Genomic DNA, 18,361 nt, shown 5'->3' with positions numbered 1-18,361 from the left:
GAGAGAGAGAAGGACCTCTTTAAGCTCCCTCCACCTCTTTCTCACTATCTTTTTCTTTTGCTCATCCACCTCTGCCGCCCCACCTGTCTGTTTATTTCCGTATCCTGTCTATTTGTCTATCTGCCTCCCCACCTGTCTGTTTATTTCCGTATCCTGTCTATTCGTCTATCTGCCTCCCCACCTGTCTGTTTATTTCTGTATCCTGTCTATTCGTCTATCTGCCTCCCCACCTGTCTGTTTATTTCTGTATCCTGTCTATTCGTCTATCTGCCTCCCCACCTGTCTGTTTATTTCTGTATCCTGTCTATTCGTCTATCTGCCTCCCCACCTGTCTGTTTATTTCTGTATCCTGTCTATTCGTCTATCTGCCTCCCCACCTGTCTGTTTATTTCTGTATCCTGTCTATTCGTCTATCTGCCTCCCCACCTGTCTGTTTATTTCTGTATCCTGTCTATTTGTCTATCTGGCTCCTCATTCCACCCTAATATCACCCCACCATCCCTCGGGGATGCAAACTTGTGAGGGCCCAAAAAGGTGCCAAAAAGGTTTTGCACGGAAAGTAGTGTTGAAAGTAGGGGGGGTCCTGTTAGCTCTGAACCCCAGGACGCCGTTCCTGAGTTCTGCACACTAACACACACACGCCACACAAAACACATTGTAATAATGTATTATTGTATATTTTATATTATGCATCTATAATGATGGAGTAATGATTTAATAATGTATCATATATTGCTTTTTTGTTATTTCTTTTATAAACAATACAAAACATAAACATACACATACAAACGACAACATCATACAAACATCAACTACATCACACCTGCCCAGACCCACTAGCACCCCCCCCATCTCCAGCGCCCGCATCACTTTCTGTCTCTTTCTCTCCGTAGCCCACACAATTTCAATTTTTCCACGGTATTAATGACAGCAGATTGATTGATTTCCACGTTTTTTCAAGGTGAGTGATGAGAAGAGAATCGTCCGACCCATCGGGTATCTCTCTACACCCCCATATGCTGTGTCTTGAAATATGCAGACAGATTAAATATGCAGACGGATGAAATACTTCTGATAGCCAACTTTCTAGCTCTGACCACAACTTCCAGACTTTATAGCGATCCCAGAAAGCATGGGTTATTGAGTCATTTACACTTAAGACATGACTCTGCTGTTGTGCTATAGAATTTGTGAATTTTGTCTCTTGTATAATAAGTTCCACACATTAGTTTATACTGGGTTAAGAGGTTGTTAGTTGGATATGCTCTCTGCAAGATTTTGTATGTACAGTGGGGGAAAAAAGTATTTGATCCCCTGCTGATTTTGTACGTTTGCCCACTGACAAAGAAATGATCAGTCTATAATTTTTGATGGTAGGTTTATATAAACAGTGAGAGACAGAATAACAACAAAAAAATCCTGAAAAACGCATGTCAAAAATGTTATAAATTGATTTGCATTTTAATGAGGGAAATAAGTATTTGACCCCCTCTCAATCAGAAAGGTTTCTGGCTCCCAGGTGTTTTTTATACAGGTAACGAGCTGAGATTAGGAGCACACTCTTAAAGGGAGTACTCCTAATCTCAGTTTGTTACCTGTATAAAAGACACCTGTCCACAGAAGCAATCAATCAATCAGATTCCAAACTCTCCACCATGGCCAAGACCAAAGAGCTCTCCAATGATGTCAGGGACAAGATTGTAGACCTACACAAGGCTGGAATGGGCTACAAGACCATCGCCAAGCAGCTTGGTGAGAAGGTGACAACAGTTGGTGTGATTATTCGCAAATGGAAGAAACACAAAAGAACTGTCAATCTCCCTCGGCCTGGGGCTCCATGCAAGATCTCACCTCGTGGAGTTGCAATGATCATGAGAACGGTAAGGAATCAGCTCAGAACTACACGGGAGGATCTTGTCAATGATCTCAAGGCAGCTGGGACCATAGTCACCAAGAAAACAATTGGTAACACACTACACTGTGAAGGACTGAAATCCTGCAGCGCCCGCAAGGTCCCCCTGCTCAAGAAAGCACATATACATGCCCGTCTGAAGTTTGCCAATGAACATCTGAATGATTCAGAGGACAATTGAGTGAAAGTGTTGTGGTCAGATGAGACCAAAATGGAGCTCTTTGGCATCAACTCAACTCGCCATGTTTGGAGGAGGAGGAATGCTGCCTATGACCGCAAGAACACCATCCCCACTGTCAAACATGAAGATGGAAACATTATGCTTTGGGGGTGTTTTTCTGCTAAGGGGACAGGACAACTTCACCGCATCAAAGGGACGATGGACGGGGCCAAATCTTGGGTGAGAACCACCTTCCCTCAGCCATTGAAAATGGGTCGTGGGTGGGTATTCCAGCATGACAATGACCCAAAACACACGGCCAAGGCAACAAAGGAGTGGCTCAAGAAGAAGCACATTAAGGTCCTGGAGTGGCCTAGCCAGTCTCCAGACCTTAATCCCATAGAAAATCTGTGGAGGGAGCTGAAGGTTCGAGTTGCCAAACGTTGCCAAACAACCTCGAAACCTTAATGACTTGGAGAAGATCTGCAAAGAGGAGTGGGACAAAATCTCTCCTGAGATGTGTGCAAACCTGGTGGCCAACTACAAGAAACGTCTGACCTCTGTGATTGCCAACAAGGGTTTTGCCACCAAGTACTAAGTCATGTTTTGCAGAGGGGTCAAATACTTATTTCCCATCATTAAAATGCAAATCAATTTATAACATTTTTGACATGCGTTTTTCTGGATTTTTTTGTTGTTATTCTGTCTCTCACTGTTCAAATAAACCTACCATTAAAATTATAGACTGATCATTTCTTTGTCAGTGGGCAAACATACAAAATCAGCATGGGATCAAATACTTTTTCCCCTTACTGTATCTTCCCTATCATATGAACAACATTTTCTGACTCAAGTAAGATTTCCTCAAGGCTGCTCTGATGTCCAAAAGATTTCAAATCAAAAGGTTATGATATGTAACTTTTAAGTTGCATGTATTTGAAATGATCAGTCCAAAATGACTTTAGAATTCTGTTATGGAAATAACTGCATTTCCTGTTACCAAGTCATTTACGGTTTCGGTGCTTTTAGTTTTCCATGTGGACCAATTTACCGGTGAATTCTGAAAAGCTATCCAAGGATTGTTCCATAGGGGTACATTTTTAGGGAGTGATATTCATTCTTGTAGAATACACTTCATTTTCTGCTCTGTTGTTATAGTGTTCTTAACTATGAAGTTGTCCATGTTCTTAGCTTTGTCCTTTGAAAATAGACACATAAAAAGATTTTGGGGATGAGCATGTACATCTTTAATATGTGCCCATTGTTCCTCTTTAATGCACTGAACTACAGTATATGTCGCAAGTAAAAGCCTTGGGTAGTGAGTTGATACCATTCCAAGACTAGAAAGTTAAAACCACCCTCAGACTTAGGAAGATGTCAAACGTTCCTTGCGACGTTAATTGTTTTAGTCGTATTTGGACCCCAGGAAGAGTAGCTGTTGCCTTGGCAGCAGCTAATTGGGACCCTAATAAATACTAAATACTGCTCTCAACTTAGAAAAGAAACACCAGAAAAAGAAGTCATTTTTTCATTAAGAAAGAATTTTGCTCTTTCCATGCAATACAAATTTGAGCATAGCCTTTTGGTCAAGTTACCAGGTTGTTAGCTAGCTAGGTAACATGACAAAAAAAAGGTTGTTTCTTATCAAACCAAAAAAGAGCGGCCCACGAGTAGTTTAAAACGGCCCAAAACATGGTTTATGAAATTATATAACACACGCGCGAATCCGCCGGTAGAAACAAGCGTAACAACAGAAGACTCATCGGTGTCTATACAACCCAGCTCCCCATCACCACTTAATTACGTTTTAAAAAACTGACGGAGATGTGCATAAAGAGAACATTTTTCACTCCTCTCTATCTATCTCTGTTATTCCTTCTCTCTCTCCCTCTTTCTCTTTCTCTCTCACTCTCCTTCCTCCTCCTTCTACCCCCCTCTGTCTCGCCTTCTCCCCCCCACTCTCTCGCTCTCCTTCCTTCCCCCCCACCCCCCATCTCCCTCTGCGGTGCATGTGTCTCCGTTAGCAGTGACCTGGCAGTGGCTCACTGGTGGGCGAGAGAAGCTGACGTGACACCTGGAGAGAGATGGGGAGGAGAGAGATAGAGAGGAAAAAGGGAGGGAGAGAGAGAGAGAGAGAGACGTTGCTGCCGCTTTTATTCCTGACACCTCTCAACCTCCGCTTCTTTCCATCAGCCAATTTTAGACACGCTCACACTGACAGACACAAATATACTGTTTACACACGCAGAGACAAATATACTGTAGACATACACTGCGTGTACAAAACATTAGGAACACCTGCTCTTTCCATGACATAGACTGGCAAGGTGAATCCAGGTGAAAGCTATGATCTCTTGTTGATGTCACTTGTTAAATCCACTTCAATCAGTGTAGGTGAGTGTTGATGAAGGGGAGGAGACAGGTTAAAGAAGAATGTTTAAGCCTCCCGAGTGGCGCAGCGGACTAAGGCACTACAGAACCAGGTTTGATCCCAGGCTGTGTTGCAGCCGGCCATGACCGGGAGACCCATGAGGTGGCACACAATTCTCCCACCGAGTTAACTTCTTGGTGACAGGGGGCAGTATTCGGAAATTCAGATGAATAACGTGCCCAAATTAAACTGCCTGCTACTCGGGCCCAGAAGGTAGGATATGCATATTATTAGTAGATTTGGATAGAAAACACTCTGAAGTTTCTAAAACTGTTTGAATGATGTCTGTGAGTATAACAGAACTCATATGGCAGGCAAAAACCTGAGAAAAAATCCAACCAGGAAGTGGTTCAAGTGATTCCCTATCCGGTATACAGTGTCTGTGGGGTCATTTTGCACTTCCTAAGGCTTCCACTAGATGTCAACAGTCTTTAGAACGTTGTTTCATGCTTCTACTGTGACTGGGGAGAGAATAAGAGCTCCTGGAGTCAGATGACTGAGAGAATGACATGAGTTCAGTGGCGCGCAATCACATGAGTTAGCTGTGTTCCTTTTCTTTTCTGAAGACATTGGAATTGTCCGGTTGGAATATTACTGAAGATTTATGATAAAAACATCCTAAAGATTGATGCTATACATCGTTTGACATGTTTCTACGAACGTAAATATAACTTCTTTTGACTTTGTCGTGACATTTTGCGCGCGCTTCCTGCATTTGGAGTAGTGGACTAAACGCGCAAACAAAAGGGAGGTATTTGGACATACATGATGGACTTTATCGAACAAAACAAACATTTATTGTGGAACTGGGATTCCTGGGAGTGCATTCTGATGAAGATCATCAAAGGTAAGTGAATATTTATAATGCTATTTCTGATTTTAGTTGACTCCAAAATGGCGGGTATCTGTATTGCTTGTTGTTGTTGTCTGAGCGCTGTACTCAGATTATTGCAAAGTGTGCTTTCGCTGTAAAGTTTTTTAGAAATCTGACACAGCGGTTGCATTAAGGAGAAGTGTATCTATAATTCTTTGAATAACAGTTTAATATTTTATCAACGTTTATGATGAGTATTTCTGTAAATTGATGTGGTCATTCACCGGAAGTTTTGGGTGGCAAAACATCTCTGAACATTACACGCCAATGTAAAATGGGGTTTTTGGATATAAATATTAACTTTATCGAGCAAAACATACATGTATTGTGTAACATGAAGTCCTATGAGTGCCATCTGATGAAGATCATCAAAGGTTAGTAATTCATTTTAGCTGTATTTCTGGTTTTTGTGACACCTCTCCTTGCTTGGAAAATGGCTGTGTGGTTTTTCTTGTGTCGGCGCTGTCCTAACATAATCTAATGTTATACTTTCGCCGTAAAGCCTTTTGAAATCGGACAATGTGGTTGGATTAACGAGAAGTGTATCTTTAAAATGGGATATAATAGTTGTATGTTTGAGAAATTTGAATTATGAGATTTTTGTTGTTTTGAATTTGCCACCCTGCTATTTCACTGGCTGTTGAATAGTGTGTCCCGCGGGTGGGACCGTCCCACATTTCCCAGAGAGGTTAAGGGAGGGTTTGGCCGGCTGGGATGTCCTTGTCCCATGGCGCTCTAGCGACTCCTTGTGGCGGCCGGGTGCCTGCAAACTGAGTTCACGGTGTTTCCTCCAACACATTGGTGCGGCTGGCTTCCGGGTCTAGCGAGCAGTGTGTCAAAAAGCAGTGCGGCTTGGAGGGGTCGTGTTTAGGAGGATGCATGGCTCTCAACCTTCGCCTCTCCCGAGTCCGTACGGGAGTTGCAGCGATGGGACAAAACTGTAACTACCAATTGGATATCATAGAAAAATGGGTAAAAAGTACAAAAAATAAAAAAGTACAATTAGTTTAGTTCCAATTCAATTCCAATTCCATAACGAAATTTCAATTGAATTCAATGTAAATCCTCCACTTCATGAGTGATTTCAAGAATTAAATAGACATTTCAAATTAAATTTGGAAGTGACCCCAACCCTGGTAGACATACACACACACAGAAACATGCAACACCAATTAATACAACCCTGGTAGACATACACACATACACAGAAACATGCAACACTAACGAATACAACCCTGCTAGACATACACACACAGAAACATCATACACTAACAAATACAACTCTGGTAGACATACACACATACACAGAAACATCATACACTAATGAATACAACCCTGGTAGACATACACACATACACAGAAACATGCTACACTAACGAATACAACCCTGGTAGACATACACACATACACAGAAACATGCTACACTAACGAATACAACCCTGGTAGACATACACACACACAGAAACATCATACACTAACAAATAAAACTCTGATAGACATACACACATACACAGAAACACGCTACACTAATGAATACAACCCTGGTAGACATACACACATACACAGAAACACGCTACACTAACGAATACAACCCTGGTAGACATACACACACACAGAAACATCATACACTAACAAATAAAACTCTGATAGACATACACACAAACACAGAAACATCATACACTAATGAATACAACCCTGGTAGACATACACACATACACAGAAACATGCTACACTAATGAATACAACCCTGGTAGACATACACACATACACAGAAACACACACATACACAGAAACACGCTACACTAATGAATACAACCCTGGTAGACATACACACATACACAGAAACACGCTACACTAATGAATACAACCCTGGTAGACATGCACACATAAACAGAAACATGCTACACTAATGAATACAACCCTGGTAGACATACACACATTCACAGAAACACACACATACACAGAAACACGCTACACTAATGAATACAACCCTGGTAGACATACACACATACACAGAAACATGCTACACTAATGAATACAACCCTGGTAGACATACACACATACACAGAAACATGCTAAACTAATGAATACAGTGTGACCTACACATCAAACATTCTCACATACACATACAAAGAAATATACATACAAAGAAATCAAAAGTATCAGGGACTACAAACATTGTCATACATACAACAAATGGAGGGTGAGAAAGGAAAACCCTGAGAACAGCATCAAAGAAACGCTTCAACCCTAAAAATGAAAAAGCATTACTTTCCCAGTGTTTTTGGCCTGTTTTTCTGCACACTGCTCGTGACTGTGAGTATCTCGTCTAGACTACTTACACAACAATGTTCTCAGTTTCAATTGTACTGGCTCTTCAACACATGTCACAAGCTACCTCTGTTTATGTTAAAGCTGTCTGCAGTAAAGCTACAGTAATGTGCCACTGATTGACCTGTCATTGATAAGCCATTTAGAGTGCCATTATATTATAGATACAAGGGTTATAAATGAGTCTTGAAGTCTTTGCTTATCATAACCCTCAAAGCTCTGTATCTCATCTTAGGTATAATTCTCCCAGCTAGCACATTTGGTTTCCTGGAAGTTGTGAGAACGTGTTATTTGGTTTCAGAATATTCCAGACTGTTCTGGGAACGTTTGTTTTTAGGTTGCAGGGAGGTTTTGAGAACGTTTTACTTTGGTTCCTTTACAGTTTTACTGGGATGTTTTACTATAAATGTGAAAGTTTTATGGTTATTATTGTACGTTTTCTTAACACTCTAATAACAAAATGTCTAGGTTTTTGAATAACTTTCCCTGAATGCTTCAATAAGACTTTTAATAACACTGCTAGCCTATTTTAGGTGAACTTTTTTGTAACTCGAAGTGCAGAAAGGACACAAGGAATTTCACTTGCTTAGGCATTACTCATTCAAACAATTATTTTTTTTATTGTGACACGGCATCAGTGAGATTCAAAACTAGCATGACGTGTTTTTCTACGCATACAAAGCTGCTCATTTCAGTCTACTCAAACAGACCCCATTTCAAAGTAAACGAGCACTCATTAAGATCAGGTGTGGCCAATTAGTGGGCGTGGCCAACACACCTGAACGTAACCGCGTGTGAACCTTTAGGGGAAAAAATGTTGTTGTCAAGTTCCTTAAATGTGCTGAGAATGTTCTAAAACCAAGCGACTATCCGGCACCATTCCCAGAAAGTTGTGGGAAGGTTGTATGCAAAATAACCATAGGACAACCACTCTCTCGCCAAGCTGTAAGAAACACATTTTGTGCTAGCTGGCCTCTCTTTTCGCCTCGTTCTTTCGCTCTGTTGTCTCTGTCTCTGCCTTGAGGCCAGTAAATGTGACTTAATACCACACTGCAACACCCGGACTAATACAATAACAATGTTAGAATAATTAATACATCTACACACACAGACACACTAGAACAGACCTAAGGCCTTGCATCCTATCACGTTGAAACATTACGTCTCTTGTTCATTTCTGTTGTGGTGGTTCTTTTCACATTGTTCTAGTTAGATTCATTTCAATATTAGGCTACTGTGTAATATGCATGCTGTTCATAACTACATCTGATGGAGAAAAACAACTCCACAACTCATCCCCAATCAGCCAATTACCATCCTCACTGACTGGGAACACGTGGAAGTTATGGCTCAATTAGGCTGGGTGTAGAAACCCTCTAATCCATAAAATAGGTAAAGTCAATTAGGACAACTTTCCAATTAAGGACAAATCTGTGACTTGAGGGTAGGGATATAAGGAGCTGCTGCTGGGTGGATGGAGCCACACTGAGACTGTGTCCTTGTTTATGTCCTGCTAACGTGTGTTCGTCTGTGCGTGTTTTAAATGTCCTGCTCTGCGAACATGCAGAGCCGTGAGTAGGTTCTGATTCTGAATTGAACCCACTAATTGAATCCTTTGAGGCCCAGCGCATGTGTACTGTGTGTGTTCTGGGAAAAAGCCATGCGTTTGAAGGGTTTTTCTACTGCATGTAGAATGAGTCATTTTGATCTGGCTAATGCTCACCAAAGGCCCTGCCTGCTTGTCGAGGGAGGTGTTCAGCTGGCGGACCACTGAGCTTGCAGCTCTCCTTTTTGTTTCAGACAAGCCACAACTAACTACATTATCCTGTGCCAAATTAACTGCATCCAAAGGTTGTTGTCAGTAACCGCATCCCAAAAAGAAAGTCTTTACAGGTCAATTTTAGGGCTTGACGTTCAGGTAAATTTACCAGTGGCACACTGGGCCAGTACCAAGTGAAAACTACTGGCCCGAATTAGAAAATGACTGGCCTGGGCCACGATCACAGGAAAGTTCGGCATGCAGAATTTCAATCGTGGGTGATGTCATGTTTCATTTGCAGTCTGGGCAGGTTGGCTACCGTATAGCCAACCATATGTTTACACTGATGTTTACACTGATTGTTTGGAAAACCAAAATAAAATGATGACATATAGCCTTAACATATTAAGCTGTTTAAAACGTCATATTTTGGGACATTAAACAAGCAACAAGATCATATTTAGCGTGTGTGATCTAAGTAATGGTTAGCCCATTGTGGTAAACCAGGGCTCTCCAACGCTGTCCCTGGAGAGATGCCCTCCAGTAGGTTCTCTCTCCAACCTAGTTGTAACTAACCTCATTCAGCGTATCAACCAGCTAATTATTAGAATCAGGGGGGCTAGATCAGGGTTGGAGCGAGAACCTACAGGAGGGTAGCTCTCCAGGGACAGCGTTGGAGAGCCCTGGTTTACCACAATGGGCTAACCATTACTTAGATCACACACGCTAAATATGATCTTGTTGCTTGTTTAATGTCCCCCCCAAAGAAATCCCAATGGCACCAATAAAATCATGTGATTTCTACAATGTTTATAAACACAGTGTAATTGTGTGAACTTTATAGTGAATATAGGCCTACCGTTTATGCATTGGAATGGCCGACGCGCTTCCCGCTGACTTTGTTTCTCCATTGTCATGCCAGACACTGGGATTGTAAAACGTTGACAATTGCGAAAAAAAGTTGAGAAATAAATCATACACCACTTTAAAGCTGGGATCCTGCTCTTTTCAATAACTGTCCTCAAAACTGTTGTCTTGTATTCCTGTACTTAACTTTTTGTGTAAATAATGTTCATGTCTTGACAACCAAGTAGCTTCTTAGTGTAGGCCTAAGTAAATCTTTCTCTTTTTAATAATGTCATCGCTGCGTCTGATATGAAAGAAGACTGAAAAGCAGGTGAGGGTCCTTTTGAATGCACATGTCGATGTTCAACTCTGAACTGATGAGCTTCCCGCCTCCGCTGACACGGGTCTGGCGCGAGTATCCAGGATGTAGCCTTGGAAACCAAATGCTGGTTGATAACAAGTGTGAAGCATCCGACATTAGAAAGACTGTGAAGGATTAAATACAAATATAATATTTTTTTTTCTGTTTTGGAGTTTGAAAATGTACTGACTCAAGTGGGCCATATGAAAATTTGATTAACTGTCCCAGTGAGTTCGGCAGACGTTGGCAGACGCTGAATGTCGAGTCCTAAATTTCACAAAGGGGAATATTTTCAGTTCAGCTCGGCGAAACGCCAAGTGGCAAGTCACCTTTTCATTGAGGCCTTGTTACTGAGGTGACATGCCTCTCTCTGACCCCTGACCTTTAACTCTGTGACCTTTGACCCCTCTTTCCCTCCCCTGCGGGGGGCAGACTGACTTACCTCAGCCTGTGGTAGCCCTTGTCTTTGTAAGGTGCGATGTCCAGGGATGTCTCTTCCCATGTCATGCCGATGCCCTCCAGCGACTGGAAGGAGAAGAGAGAAAAAATCTACGTTTGAATGCTAATGTTAACAGACAGAACAGAGAGGGGCCGGAGGGGGCGTGTGTGTGTGTGTGTGTGTGTGTGTGTGTGTGTGTGTGTGTGTGTGTGTCGCGGGTGATCTGATCTGCACCCCTTCTTATATGATGATTTCTGAATCAGCAGCAGCTTGAAACAGCTCTTAAGACAGGAAACCATTGATCTTGGCAGGCACCTACAGTGAGAGGCCTTACATGGCCATGGACCCTCTTTCTCTCTCTCGTGCGCTCTCTTTTCTCTCTTCCACTCCTCCTCCATGACTTATCAATGAACCGTGTTGGGGTTTGAGGGGCTAGAGGGGTTAGGGGGGCTTGGACGGAGGCCAATTGGGCTATTTCAAACGCCTCTGTTCCCTGGCGGCCGACGGTATTCACACACTATATCTGTGTTGATGTAACCTCTGTGACAGAGGAGCGCTGTGTCTGGGAATTTATAGGGTTAAAGGCTGCTAGGGCGAGGGGAGGGAGAGAGAAAGAGGGGGAGCCAGCGAAAGAAATGCTTACACAGCACAAACAGATCTGGGACAAGGCTAAACCCTTATGGTTCTTCGTTAAGACTGTAGTTGGGGGGGGTTATAATCAGTTTTGGGGTCAATACCATTTCAATTCAGTCACAAATTGACTTAATAGAAATGGAATTGATCCCAACAACCCTGGTTATAAGAGCAGAGGTACACTGCACCTGTGGGCCATTCATCATTCTAACACTACACTGACCTTACTGAATGCTTGGATATGCTGTGATCACAGATGAGGAGCCATTACACTCCCTAAAGACTTCCAGGATCAGGAGTGACTAATTACATTTAGACCTCTGACCCTTATAACCAAAGCAAAAGGCTCCGATGACTGAACCCTCAGACCCCTAGAGGCATGTGCTGAGAGATGCAGGGACTGGGAGTCCATGATTAACGTGCTATTGAAAAGACTACACTTTGCTGTTAACCCTGTACAGTAGGTACGAGAGAGAGGAGGTAGGTCGAGAGGAGGAGAGAGAGGAAGGGAAAGAGAGAGAGAAAGTGAGAGAATGGAGAGAGAGAGTGTAAAGGAGAAGGGTCTGAAACGGACCTGTTCTATGGAGAGCTCTTTGCTGGCGGCTGCAGATATCTCAGAGATCTTGTCAGCGTGCTGCTCGAGGCCCAGGGCCACGATCCTCTCCAGGGTGAACTCTGGACTGGTGTGGTCAAACGACCGCTGAACCTCGTGGCAGAGCTGCTTCCAGTGCCTAGCAACAACAATCACAGACAGTCACCAGGTCAGCCAGGACACACACTGTAGAGTATGAATGCAGAGGAGTGGGGAGGAAAGAGGCTATTGAAGGGATGGATGTACAACTGTATGTGTATTGGGAGTTTTTATTCAAATCTTTTATTACTTATTATTCATTTCTTTTTATTTACTGTTTAATATTACAACCACTGATATAAGGTTGAAAGGTGCTGTCTTGTTTGTTGCCTTGTTGGTTGTTATTAGCGTTATGCAATGGTGTAATGTCATACCGATAAAAAGAATTTGAAAATACTTTACCAGATTTACCCATGTTTGATGTGTGTTGTGATTTTCTTGGAGCACTTGTGGGATCATACCACAGACAAATGTCCAATGTTCCTATCAAGTTGGGTACTTCTACTGTGTTGTACTCAACCTGTTGGATTCACTCTTGTCTGTGTGAAGTGAGGCTTACATCTACATAAAAACATGGAGGGTCTGGTACCATCATGTAACTGGACATTATGGATGCAGTCCCATAACTTGAGTGGGTCAAACCACTGACTGTCATGATGATTGACAATATTGACACATTGAAGGAGAAGTATTAATGGAAGAGGAGGAGGGAAAAGGAGGAAGAGGATAGATAAGGAATATGTGCCAAAAGTCAGCCTCTGGCTATGTTCTGCCATTTAATCACAGCTTGGATTCCTCTCACTAGGAAACCCCTTAGTTACCCACAGCACCACGGTACCTTAGCCCCACTTGACTTTAACCACAAGACACCCGCCCTTCCTTAACTACAGACCAGGCACACAACCCAACCCCACCATCTTGCACTCTGATCTCTCTCTCTCTCTCTATCCGCCCCCATGGAGTCTCGCTGCGCCGCTGTGCACCCTGGGACCTGGTAGAGTGCAACGGAAAATGTGTTTTCTCTTTCTGTCTTTTCTCTTTTTCAGCTTTTTTTCCCCTCTCTCTCCGTCAGACGTAATCCTCTGTTTATTTTCTCCTATTCCCCAGAGCGCGGCCCAGTCAGAAAGGATCTTTCAGACGGTTACATCACTGCTGATAGGCAACAACGTCATCTCGGAAATCTCTCTCTCTCTCCCTCCTTTTCTCCCTGTCATTAGGTTCCTTGTCAAAACATTCCGGATCGAGCTGGATGGATGGGAAGTGGGGAACGTTGTTTTGGGAACGCCACAACCAATCAGGGGGGGGGGGGAGCTGATGGGAGGAAGTGAAGTCGCGACTAGGACAGGAGGCTTTAGGAGGAACTGATGTCCTGTAGAACCTCCAGCAAAGTGAGTGAAACATTTTTGGGGGGGGAGCCCAGTGAGCGTTTACAATGGTCCAGGCAGGGTCTGGCGCCAGACCCCTTGGCTCGGTATGATATTAAGAACAGGGGAAGGGCTGGAGAAAAAAGACTGGGGAAGAACTGGGGAATTGGGGAAGAGCCGAAGGCTTAGAAATCCGCAGGTACGTATAGACATATTGTAGAAAACCCTGCTGAGTTTTGAACATTATTCTACAGAGAAGCACAACCTTGGGGGGAGAACACTGTATAAGGCGGGTGTGTTTACCTACATTTACATTTTAGTCAGTTAACAGATGCTCTTCTCCTAACTGCTGTAGTGTATTTGAGGTTCAAAGTAAAGTGAAGGAGAACGAGTGCTATGGGAGGAGCAGACTGCACTGTTTGTGTATGAGAACCTAAGTGGACTTCTACACATTACTTAGAGGTGAGGACCGTCAGCAGGACATATTACTCTCTCCTGGCCTGACCTGTCCCTCATGGCTGGGTTCCTCAGGTCAGAGATGAGAGGGATGGTTCTCTTGAACTGGTCAATCCTGTTCTTAGAGAAGTCCACTATCTCCCACTGCTTATCCTGCAGGCACACAACAACAACAGCAAACGTTTACTACATAACAAAATACAAAGTCCACTTCATTACCAAAATTGCACAACAAATGCAAGGGACCTGTTTAGCGCACGAGGGAAAAGTACAGGTGCCCAGTACCATGCAGAGTATTTTGATGCCAACAATGTGTATAAACCCTGGATGAATAACAGCCAATGAACAGCCATCTTGGTACTGCTCCTCCATTGTAAAAAAAAAAAACAGATTTGGGAAGCTATAGAAATGCATTTAAGGAAAGGGAAAGGGAAATACCTAGTCAGTTGTACAACTGAATGCATTCAACTGAAATGTGTCTTCCACATTTGACCCAATTTATGAACGTCTGCATTCGTTATTGACACGTTTCTTCTATTGCAGACACCTTAATGCCTACTTTTAAATGATATTACGTGAGCTCAACATAAATAAAAAATAACAATTATTTAAAAAATGTCCTTAAAGTATATATATTTTTTAGAGAGTACTAATGTTACTGTCCCAACTACAACAACACATATATTTAAATACATGTAATTTTGTCCTTTAATTGAAATACTGTAGAATTCAATTCATTCGGAGGATTGCTCTTACTGGGGAATGCCAACATGGCCGACCTGCGGCTTCAAAGCCTCTCAATGGGCAATACATAGCTTCAGCAATCCAGAGCAAATTTTTGGATAGAACATAGGGTAGAATAAAATGTGTACTGTAGCTGTGGTAGATAGACACTGACCTTGAGTTCCCTGCTGAGTTTGTGTAGTTTCTTGAACATGGTCTGGGCGATGTTCTCCATGTTCTCTGTCTGCAGGGTGACAAACTGACCCGCCTTCCACTCATCCCAGTGGGCATCCCACTGCTGGGTGATCTCCCACACCTGCTGCAGGTAGTCTAGGTCCTACAACACAACACAAAACATACACACATCCCCTTTACAGCGCAATGCGCATCCTACCACAATCCTACGTTATGACTTCACGTGGTGGAGGGGCTTACAAATGAACCCCAAGACATCCTCCTTCCTCTCTACATTACCTTTATTTAACTAGGCAAGTCATTTAAGAACAAATTCTTATTTTCAATGACAGCCTAGTTCAGGGGCAGAATGATTTTTACCTCGTCAGCTCGGGGATTTGATCTGGCAACCTTTCAGTTAATAGTCCAACGCTCTAACCTCTAGGCTACCCGCCGCCCCAAAATGCGTAACCATGGCACCCCTCTCGCACGGCTCTTCTATATTGAAGATGCCCAGGCCGTGGGTTATGGTTGGGGTTATGGTTAGGTGGGCTACCTTCTCCAGGGTCTGTACGTCTTTAGAGCACGGCTGTTCTAGCTTGAAGATGCCCAGGCCGTGACGTATGGTTCCCTCCTCCTCCTTCAGCGTGTCCAGCTGGCCTCTCAGCGCTGCTACCTTCTCCAGGGCCAACTCGCACGTCACCACACTACCAAACGGACCTGCAGTACGGCACACGCACAGTACATACATGTACACGTGATACCTTGTAATGTGTATACTTTGCATACATACATACATACACAGCACAGTACACACACAACTGCACAAACGCGAGAGATACTGGTACATGCAAACAGTAAGCAGAGCTGTTAATTCAACGGCAGTAAACGTGACAATGTATAATACTGTATGTAGTAACCTTGAGCTGATTTCACAGTAGAGAAACAGTGTGATTGTATCAGCGATGGTAATCTGTTCTGTTTAACTCAACAGCGTGTGGTAGGGAAAGTAGAGAAGAAGTGTTTCTCCCTCTGCGTCATTCATGTTGTTTCACAGCTTGAGCCCAAAGGTCAGTGTGTCACGACTTACCACCCTGAGGAAGGGATGGATGAAGAGGGAGAGGGAAGATAAGAAGAGGAAAATAAAGAGCATCAGGGGGGGACGAGAGAGAGGGGGAAAGAGGGGAGAGATAAAATAAAGAGCAGGAGGGAGGTTGAGAGAGAGAGAAAAAGAGAAAAAGAAAGAGGGAGAGCTGTGAACCCCTTTTTTACCCTGTGAGAGTATGATAAAGAGAAAAGAGGGTTGGTTGGGGTCCCAGGTCCCCCAGTCGGCCCCTGCCAGATTCCCACAAAGCCCCCGAACTCCCATGCCCCCCCCTCTCTCTTACACTTCCCAGACTACGCCCACGCTTAGTCGCTCACCACCACCACACACACTGCTCTCCGACGGAGCCCCATCCCCAGCCAGAGCCCAACTCTCAGGCCCCATCCCCAGCCCAACTCCCAGGCCCAGCCCCATCCCCAGCCCAACTCCCAGGCCCCAGCCCAACTCCCATCCCCAGCCCAACTCCCAGCCTAACTCTCAGGCCCAGCCCCATCCCCAGCCAAACTCTCAGGCCCATCCCCATCCCCAGCCAAACTCTCAGGCCCATCCCCATCCCCAGCCAAACTCTCAGGCCCATCCCCAGCCCAACTCCCATCCCCAGCCCAACTCCCAGGCCCCAGCCCAACTCCCAGGCCCCAGCCTAACTCCCATCCCCAGCCCAACTCTCAGGCCGTTCCCCAGCCCCATCCCAATCCCAACTCTCAGGCCCCATCCCCAGCCCAACTCCCATCCCCAGCCCAACTCCCAGGCCCCAGCCTAACTCCCAGGCCCCAGCCTCATCCCCAGCCCAACTCTCAGGCCCATCCCAACTCTCAGGCCCCAGCCCCATCCCAACTCGCAGGCCCCAGCCCCATCCCAACTCTCAGGCCCTTCCCCAGCCCAACTCTCAGGCTCAGCCCCATCCCAACTCCCAGGCCCTTCCTCGGCCCCATCCCAACTCTCAGGCCCTTCCCCAGCCCCATCCCAACTCTCAGGCCTATCCCCAGCCCAACTCTCAGGCCCTAGCCTCATCCCAACTCTCAGGCCTATCCCCAGCCCAACTCTCAGGCCCTAGCCCCATCCCAACTCTCAGGCCCTTCCCCAGCCCAACTCTCAGGCCCTAGCCCCATCCCAACTCTCAGGCCCTAGCCCCATCCCAACTCTCAGGCCTATCCCCAGCCCAACTCTCAGGCCCTAGCCCCATCCCAACTCTCAGGCCCTTCCCCAGCCCAACTCTCAGGCCCTAGCCCCATCCCAACTCTCAGGCCCTAGCCCCATCCCAACTCTCAGGCCCTTCCCCAGCCCAACTCTCAGGCCCTTCCCCAGCCCAACTCTCAGGCCCTAGCCCCATCCCAACTCTCAGGCCCTAGCCCCATCCCAACTCTCAGGCCCTTCCCCAGCCCAACTCTCAGGCCCTAGCCCCATCCCAACTCTCAGGCCCTTCCCCAGCCCAACTCTCAGGCCCTTCCCCAGCCCAACTCTCAGGCCCCAGCCCCATCCCAACTCTCAGGCCCTAGCCCCATCCCAACTCTCAGGCCCTTCCCCAGCCCAACTCTCAGGCCCTAGCCCCATCCCAACTCTCAGGCCCTTCCCCAGCCCAACTCTCAGGCCCTTCCCCAGCCCAACTCTCAGGCCCCAGCCCCATCCCAACTCTCAGGCCCCAGCCCCATCCCAACTCTCAGGCCCCATCCCCAGCCCAACTCTCAGGCCCTTCCCCATCCCCAGCCCAACTCTCAGGCCCTTCCCCATCCCCAGCTCAACTCTCAGGCCCTTCCCCAGCCCAACTCTCAGGCCCTAGCCCCATCCCAACTCTCAGGCCCTTCCCCAGCCCAACTCTCAGGCCCTTCCCCAGCCCAACTCTCAGGCCCCAGCCCCATCCCAACTCTCAGGCCCTAGCCCCATCCCAACTCTCAGGCCCTTCCCCAGCCCAACTCTCAGGCCCTAGCCCCATCCCAACTCTCAGGCCCTTCCCCAGCCCAACTCTCAGGCCCTTCCCCAGCCCAACTCTCAGGCCCCATCCCCAGCCCAACTCTCAGGCCCTTCCCCTTCCCCAGCCCAACTCTCAGGCCCATCCCCAGCTCAACTCTCAGGCCCTTCCCCATCCCCATCCCCAGCCCAACTCTCATGCCCCATCCCCAGCCCAACTCTCAGGCCCCAGCCCAACTCTCAGGCCTCATCCATAG

At 45.5% G+C, this 18,361-nt stretch overlaps 1 protein-coding gene across 1 annotated transcript in view; it reads right to left on the bottom strand.

The window, feature by feature from the left end:
* dnah2 (dynein, axonemal, heavy chain 2) overlaps nt 1–18,361 on the bottom strand; it is a 207,176-nt gene that overhangs the window by 117,238 nt on the left and 71,577 nt on the right. The window contains exons 24-28 of the mRNA XM_014206991.3: nt 15,651–15,814; nt 15,096–15,257; nt 14,247–14,350; nt 12,321–12,477; nt 11,117–11,199 (exon numbers count right to left, since the gene is read on the bottom strand). Of these exons, the coding sequence (XP_014062466.3) occupies nt 11,117–11,199; nt 12,321–12,477; nt 14,247–14,350; nt 15,096–15,257; nt 15,651–15,814 (670 nt within the window). The remainder of the gene's footprint in view (nt 1–11,116; nt 11,200–12,320; nt 12,478–14,246; nt 14,351–15,095; nt 15,258–15,650; nt 15,815–18,361) is intronic.

This window comes from Salmo salar, chromosome 07, assembly GCF_965601325.2.
Source record: "Salmo salar chromosome 07, fSalSal1, whole genome shotgun sequence".
NCBI lineage: Eukaryota > Metazoa > Chordata > Actinopteri > Salmoniformes > Salmonidae > Salmo > Salmo salar.
Note: the sequence above shows the minus strand (reverse complement) of the source record. Positions and strands in the feature narration are given on the sequence as shown.